Source organism: Eretmochelys imbricata, chromosome 3 (genome assembly GCF_965152235.1).
Source record: "Eretmochelys imbricata isolate rEreImb1 chromosome 3, rEreImb1.hap1, whole genome shotgun sequence".
Classification (NCBI taxonomy): domain Eukaryota; kingdom Metazoa; phylum Chordata; order Testudines; family Cheloniidae; genus Eretmochelys; species Eretmochelys imbricata.
The window spans coordinates 204,249,126-204,257,397 of NC_135574.1; the positions used below are offsets into that span (position 1 = coordinate 204,249,126).

At 42.9% G+C, this 8,272-nt stretch overlaps 1 protein-coding gene across 5 annotated transcripts in view; it reads left to right on the forward strand.

The window, feature by feature from the left end:
* GPCPD1 (glycerophosphocholine phosphodiesterase 1) overlaps window positions 1-2,890 on the forward strand; it is a 74,825-nt gene extending 71,935 nt beyond the window's left edge. For all 5 annotated transcript variants that reach the window (XM_077814113.1, XM_077814116.1, XM_077814114.1 and 2 more), the window contains one exon: window positions 1,150-2,890. In XM_077814113.1, the coding sequence (XP_077670239.1) occupies window positions 1,150-1,339 (190 nt within the window). In that variant the 3' untranslated portion in view covers window positions 1,340-2,890. The remainder of the gene's footprint in view (window positions 1-1,149) is intronic.
* The last annotated feature ends 5,382 nt before the right edge of the window (window positions 2,891-8,272 follow it).

Sequence of the window (8,272 nt, forward strand, 5' to 3'; positions counted from 1 at the left end):
ACCAGTTTTTTAATACAGAGCTTTAACTGAACTGTTACAGTTCAACATTTTATACTTAACTAAGGCCTAAATGAACTCTTCTTAAAAAGATCATTATTGGGGGTTAAATAATAAGTGAGTTGAAAAGCAAAGATGAAAGTTGGGAGCTACTGAGCGAAGCATGGAATGAACTGCTGAGTTTTTGGGAGATAGGAAGGGATGCAAGTCCATTGAGGGCATGAAAGTTTCATCCTGTTAGGAGCCATTCAAGAGATAATGGAGAAGAACAGACACACCTCTCTTCTACCACACTGCTGCCAGGTGAGTTGTCTTAAAAATTGTACCAATATAGAATGCAGTGGCAAATTTCCATGTGGATTATTTAAACATTAACAATGCTTCTTAAAAAAACCTTTATAATTTGCAACAGCAAACTTGAATTTGGACTATTTGAATATATAATGTCAGCCCTTCAGGGCTCCAGCCAATTTAACGCTGACCCTGCTTCACGGACCCCCTGAAACTGGCCCGATGGGGCCGCAGACTCCAGGTTGAGAACTGCTGCTCAAAGGGATTGTCAAGCAAGGGGCAGGAAGTTCCTGCGAAAACTCTCTCTAGCTAAAGAGAAAAGAACAGGGGGAAAATAGGTTTTCATTTTAACATTATTACTGCTTTACATTTGAAATGCTGTAACAGTGTTTTTCCTCTTCATCTTTAATAAAAGAAGGTTTAAAAGGATTTTCTGTGGTGTTTGCAATGGTACACAGCCAGCTGAAATCTCTGCATACCAAACTCTGGACCTCGTTTAACACTGTTTAATGTTGGATAGTGACTGGGTTATGTTAATATCTTTGGCTCATATATTCCATCTAAATTAATACAACACCGCCATCTGTAAAGTCATGTCTTCAGAAGAATAAGTGGATGTTAGTGGTCATAGTTTGCTCGCTTTTTAGCATATCTAGTCAAACCGTTAACCATGCTGATAAAGGACTACCACTTTATATTGCAGAATATGGTTTAGAGAGACAAGTTTCAAGTGTTAAGTACAGATGTACTAATTTATAGAGGTGTTGGCTATCTAATTTCACTCTAAGCAGAGAAAATGGAAACTTAACAGTAGTTTTATGTAGCGTTATTTCTTACAGACTTTTTTTCTCATTTATTCAGGATATATGACTGGATGCCTGAACAACCAAATATATTCCAGGTAGAGCAGCTGGAACGTCTAAAGAGAGAATTACCAGAGCTGAAATTCTGTGCATGTCCCACTGTTAGCCACTTCAGTACCGTATCTCTGTGTAAATGTCATAATAGCCATATGGAAATGAATGGCATAGATAATTTACCAAATGCTTAAGTGTGCATAGGCCGACTCCAGGCAGGATTCTGCTTTCTGTATTTAATTTTCACCATTGGAGCAGTGCCATCTATGCCTTCATTTTTTTTGAGCAATAACTATGTTCCTATTCCATGACAGTACTTGCTAGAATTTAAAATTCTGTTAAAATGTTAAGCCAGTTATAATTATTATTCCAGTTTTACATCTAGTTTTTAAATCCTCACAATTGACAAGTTCAAAATCTTAAAATAGAAATCAAGTACTGTAACAGTGTGCAAACATGTCTTATAAAATGAGCAATCTGCGGTGTGGTAGTTTCAAAGATGAAATTCTAGAGGTTACTGTGATAGGATATTGAAACTGCTGATGTATCATTTTGTCATAAATTTGATTCCAGTACTAATCTGATGTCAGATTAGGAGAGTGATTGTAATGTCTACATAATTAGATCTGGCCTGAATAAATTAGTACCTCATATGCATGTATTTGCACTGATGCATCCAATTGTACAAAACCTTTGTGCCATCTTAAAGTGTGTGTGTGTGTGTGTATATACAGTGTGTGTGTGTGTATATATATATATTTTTAAGTAAACTGCAGTGCACATGAACTGATTTTTCTCGCTCTGTTAGAACCTTTAGGTTGCTGCCATTTTTTGTTCTTTACCAGCCAAATGAATGGCATAAAGTCTGTATGTGGCAGTTAAGGGCGAACCACAAGTACAGCTTTTAAGTAATCCCGCACAAACCTGCCAAACCTCAAAACGTTGCAAATAACTACAAAAATTTTTCATTGGTTAAGAACTTTATTATTGCACAATAATCTTAAAAGAGCAAATGTGTATAATGCACAAATTCTAGAAAATGCATGCTTCAGGTATTTTAAGCATGAAATTATAGGTGTTTGCAATGGTCCGTGCATCCTTGAGGTGCTAGTTGAGTGTGAGGGTATCAAGGATGAACTAAAACACTTAATATTTGTTGCCTAAAACCATGAGCCTATATATAGGTATATTCAAATAAGGTTTACACCATCTACAGTTCATCTTACTACATGTTACAGACCACTAACTCTTGTATTCTGCAACAATCGTGATTTTTTGCTTTCAAAATTGATTTCTCAGATAATCCTTATCCTCTATTGGCTGATGTCTGTCCTCTGTAATTTATTCCAAAGTTATAGTTTAGAAAATCCTGTTAGATATGTATGCATGTTCTTCAATTTGTACCTCTTAAGATACTGTCATGACAACACAACAGCTATAACTTTTTACTGAAGTGTTCATGTATAATAAAAAAAACCCAAATATTTATTTTTCCCTTGTAAATTGACAATGAAATTGATAGCTTGTATTATACTCTTTAAATGCTGTCATTGTTGCATAGAATTGATTACATGAGCAATTGCAAATGTGTTTGGGCCTGCACCACTGAATAGTTTGAGGCAAGGAGTTTCTTTCAGCTTGCCGTGCATATCTAGTTATTTAAATTTCTTTTGTCCTCCACAAACAACACAGTACTTGGAAATTGTCTTTATTTAAAAAAAATAAAATAAATCTGAATTTAAAAACAGATCATTTTTTTTTTTTCATGAGCTACTTAAACTGGTTTGAAGCCAACTGTTTAGTGGTAAATCATAGCGGTGTTACTTGGTACATCAGTTACACAGGTCCAGATTCATAAATCTGTCAGACTGCAGGTTGTGATGAAATTTTAAAATGTTGTTCTTAATTTCAATTTATCTTGAAAGATGCCCAAGTGCTTTGTTAACCCACCTGACTGATGAAGACCCAGATTGCAGGATTCAAAGAACCAGAGAATTTAAAGTGATAGCTTGTAATGTTAACACAGTTTTCAATACAACATAATTTACAGACTGATGAACTAAATACACTAGAGGGTTGTATGTTTCATTGCTTGTCTAGGCTGAGCTGTACACCCAATGAGAGAGCAGCATATCAAGCTACTGCTGGTGATGTATAGGCAGCAGTGAGGGACACTAGAGGGTCACCTCTGCTTGCACAGTGCCATACATTTGAATCTAGGGACTTGCGTTGCTCTGCCAACTAAGATTGGAATGGCTTAATGATGAACAGCAACACTTAGTTAGGACAGTGTGTAAATACTACCATGCTGCATCACCAATGTCAACACTGTTCTTGGCTCCTCCAGCTGCACCTATGTCCAGACAAAAAACCTGACCATGGATGCCTCTATCCAGGTCCTGGTGTGGATTTGCAACCTGTGGCCTGCTGGGGAGATCATCCACTGTGAGAAGTGCCGACTGGTAGAATCTCTCAGGAAACATGTGGGAGAGCTACAGGAGGAGGTGGCTGGGCTGAGGAGCAGCTGTGCACACAAAGAATTCACTCTAAAATGCATATAGAGACCTCCAAGGTTGAGGAAGCAATCCAGCTGGAGAGGAGGAAACAGTTCCTTCACAGAGAGGAAGCTGGCTGCTGGTCACATCTGGCATCAGGCAGTGCTCCACCCCTACTTCCTACCATCCACAGAGATTATAAAAATGGTATGCAGCTCTGGTAATGAGGGATCTCCCCCCCCCAAAGATGGAGGAGGAGAAGTCATGTACACCCAAGGCTGGGAAGATTGCAGCCATCACTCCCAAGAGGAAACGAATGGTGGTTGATGACTCTCTTCTAACTGGGATGGAGGCATCCCTCTGCTGGGCTGACCTGGCCCATATCTAAGACAAGAACATGGGCAATCAGCAGGCTTGGTGGGATAATTCACATGACTGGTGAAGGGTACAGCTTGCTCAGGAAGGACAGGAGGAGATGTTGATTTCTACATCAAAGATGTAGACACTTGCACTGAGGTCAAGAGAAGTGGGAGGCAGACCTGTTGAAAGTCCCTGGGTAAGGATAAAAGGGGTAAAAAAACAACAGTGATAGCCTGATAGGGGTCTACTACAGACCACCTCACCAGGAAGAAGAGGTGGATGAGTCTCTTTTTTTTTTTTTTTTTTTTTAAAACAGAATCTTCCAAAGCACAAGACTTCAACTACAGTCATCTGCTGGGGAAATAACACAGTAGGGCACAAATTATCCAAAAAGTTCTTGGATTGGAGACCACTTTGATTACAGAATGTGGAGAAAGCAACTAGGGGAGAGAATGTCCTAGATTTGATTCTGAAAGATAGAGAGGAACTGGTTGAGAATTTCAAGGTGAAAGGCAACTTGGGTAAACGTGATCGTAAAATGATGAGTTCATGATCCTAAAGAATGGTTGGAGGGAAAACACCAGAATAGAGACAATGGGACTTTTTGTTGCCCTTCTATGTACTTCTTCCAATTCTAATATCTTTTTTGAGATGGGGTGACCAGAACTGCATGCAGTATTCAAGGTGTGGGCGTGCCATAGGTTTATATAGTGGTATTATGATATTTATGGTCTTATTTATCCCTCTCCTGATGGTTTCTAATGTTCTGTTTAACTCTTTGACTGATGCTGCACACTGAGCGGATGTTTTCAGAGAACTATCCATGACTCTTAAGATCTATCTTGAGCACTAACACCTGTTTTAGAGCCCATCATTCTGTATGGATAGTTGAGATTGTTTTCCAGTATGCATTGCTTTGTATTTATCAACATTGAAGTTAATGTACTGTTTTGTTGCCCATCACCCAGTTTTTGTGAGATCCTTTTGTAACTCTTCAGTCTGCTTTGGACATTATTATCTTGAGTAATTTTGCCATCTCCCTGTTTACCCCCTTGATCATTTATGAATATGTGGAACAGGACTGGTCCCAATTCAGATCTCTAGGGGACACTGCTATTTACCTGTCTCCATTCTGAAAACTGTTCATTTATTCATACCCTTTGTTTCCTGTCTTTTTAACCAGTTACTGAACCATGAGAGAACCTTTCCTCTTATTCCGTAACTGATTACTTTGCTTAAGAACCTTTGGTGAGGGGTCTTGTCAAAGGCTTTCTGAAAGTCCAAGTATACTATATCAACTGGATCACCCTTGTCTGCATGTTTATTGACCCCCCCCTTAAAGAACTCTAATGGGGGGGGGGTATGATTTCCCTTCACAGAAACCATGGTGACTCTTCCCCCAATAAATCATGCTCATCAGTGAGCCTGATATTTTTGTTATTTACTATAGTTTCAACTAATTAGCCTTATACTGAAGTTATGTTTACCAGCCTGTAATTGCCAAGATCACTTCTGCAGCTGTTTTTAAAATTTGGCATCACATTAGCTATCCTCCAGTCATCTGGTACAGAAGCTGATTTAAATGATAGGTTACACACCACGCTTAGTAGTTCTGAAGAAACTCTCAAATATGAAATTGCAGAACTCTTGGGTGAATCCCATCTGGTCCTGGTGACTTATTACTGTTTATCAATTTGTTCCAAAATCTCTATTGACTCCTCTGTCTGGGGTAGTTCCTCAGATTTGTCACCTACAAAGAATGGCTGAGGTGTGGGAATCTCCCTCGCATCGTCTGCAGTGAAGACTGATGCAAAGAATTCATTAAGCTTCTCTGCAAAGGCCTTGTCTTCCTTGAGCTCTCCTCTAGTACCTCGATTGTCCAGTGGCCCCACTGATTGTTTGAAAGGCTTCCTGCTTCTGATGTACTTAAACATTTTTTTGCTGTTTAGTTTTTGAATCTTTGGCTAGTTGCTCTTCAGATTCTGTTTTGGCCTGCCTAAGTACACTTGACTTGTCAGAGTTTATGCGCCTTTCTATTTTCCTCACTAGGATTTAACTTCCAATTTTTAAAAATTACCTTTTTGCTTCTAATCACTTTTTACTTTGTTGTTTATCCAGGGTGGCACTTTTTTGGTTCTTTTACTATGCTTTTTAATTTGGGGTATACATTTAATATGAGCCTCTATTACGGTGTCTTTAAAAAGTTCCCATGAAGCTTCCAGGCATTTAACTTTTGTGACTGTACTTTTTAATTTCCATTTCATTAGCTTCCTCATTTTTGTGTAGTTCCTTTTTCAGAAACTAAATGCTACTGTGGTGGGCTTCTTCAGTGTCCTTTCTCCACCTCCCCCCCAATGATATATTGAATTATATTATGGTCGCTATTAACAGGTGGTTCAGCTATATTCACCTATTGGATCATTTCTAGTGCTCCACTTCTGGACCCACTGCTGGTCATCGCAGGTCTGCATGACTATATTATTCCACCAGTCTCTGCTTGCAGACCTGTGCCAGAAGCAGCAACCTCACAGGGGCATCAGCGGCTGTGCCAGTGTACGATGCCGGGGTACTCCTCCTTTGCTGCCGCCTTCTCCTGTAGCTCCATTAGGAAATCCGTCAGGCACCTCTGGTGGGACAGAAAATGCTGCCAAAATGGCCACTGGTGCCTCGCAGATGCTCTGCCCGTTTCTGACACCGGAGTGAAAGTGCAAGTAAGAGAAGTTCGTCAAAAGACCCCTCCTCCGTGGTTCTGGTTCTGGGAGCTGTGGGGGGCGTTGCCCAAAATGACAGCTCAGCAGTCTCTGCTGGTGGGCTATTCAAACGTCTGGTAATGTGCAGGGTGGGCAGTAAACTTTTCCCCCAGTGCACCAGGGTCCCAGGGCTAGAATGGCCCTTTTGGGGTAGGGGAACGTGGGGATACAGTTACTTTTGACTCAGGTCTGTGCACTGCAGTGTGGATGCAAGAGCCCTAGGTTCTGGCACAGGTTAGAAAAGTCTTAACGTAGGGTTAAGAAACCGTGTAGATGCTCAAGCCCAGGGTTCTCTAACATGGACCAGCTGACTTGAGTCCCACTAACCCTGGGTTTACATTGAAGTGTCGATGTACCCCAAGAGGCAGGAAGGCATGTGTGTGTTTCTTATAGAGTGTTATAACAAGAGCATGCACGTTCCCCAGTGCAAGGCACTGGGGCATCTCTTTAACCCCTTCCTCTCTCTGTCCAGGGTGACCTCAAACATATGCTTCAGGATCATCTGGTGCTGACCCTGCTCTGGAACTCCAGCCTTCCAAGTAGCTACGATGGGGGAAACTATTATTTTGTACGACTGTAGTCGTAAACCATTGTGCTAAGTGCTGTACAAACACAGGACAAAATGAGAGCAGAGGGGCAGGTGTGGAGGGAAGCTGAGGTAAAGAGACTGGGGCGGAGCAGAGGGACAGCGTAGCCGCAGTTTGGAGTGGACAGTCCAGAGCCTCCTGCCTGGGCAGCTCCTGTCCCTACGTGTAAGCAGGGGAACAGTCCCGCTATTATGGGGAACTTTCCTGGCATCTGCGCTACCCCGGTGAAGTGGGCTAGCGAAAGGATCTGAGTCCTCGCTCCCACTTCCTTTACCCAAAGGCCTCCCTGCCCTTGAGGACTCCCCTTCCAATCTTCGGTCTGGCAGAGTCCCTGTAACCCCAACAAGGCCACACGCTCTCAGGCTCTAGGTGGCAGGGCCCTTTTTCCCCGTGTCGCCCCCCGCCCTGTTGGGGTTACCAATCCCCCTCTGAGTCTGGCCTGCAGAGCCTCCTGGCGGAGGCGTCTCCCTGTGCTGGGCCCACTGCCCAGGGTCCCCCCTCGCTCTCCCCAGCTGCGCACGACACCCGGCTCCGGACTGCTCCAGCCCCAGCTCCAGCCCCACTCTGCCTCCAGCTCCCTGGGCTGCTTCTTTGGCCCCTCTGTCTCTGGTTGCTGCAGCTCTGCTCCCAGGACAGGTCTGCTCTGCAGGCTGCGTCTGTGACTTTGCTCCCAGCACTGACCCGCTTCGTGGGCTGCTTTTCCGGCCCCTCTGGATCTGGCCCAGCTCTGCTCCCCAGCTCAGCTTGGGCCCCACTCTGTCTCACCCAGGCAGTCCCAGCTCTCATGGAGGATTAGCCTGCCCACCCTGTCATTCAGGCTGACCTAGAGCATTGGCCTCTCCCCATTGTTCCTGGGGGCTGGCAGTCTCAGGTCCTGATTCCCCATCGACCCTTCCCCTTTGAGTACTGGGAGCTAGCAGCTGAAACACCCCCAC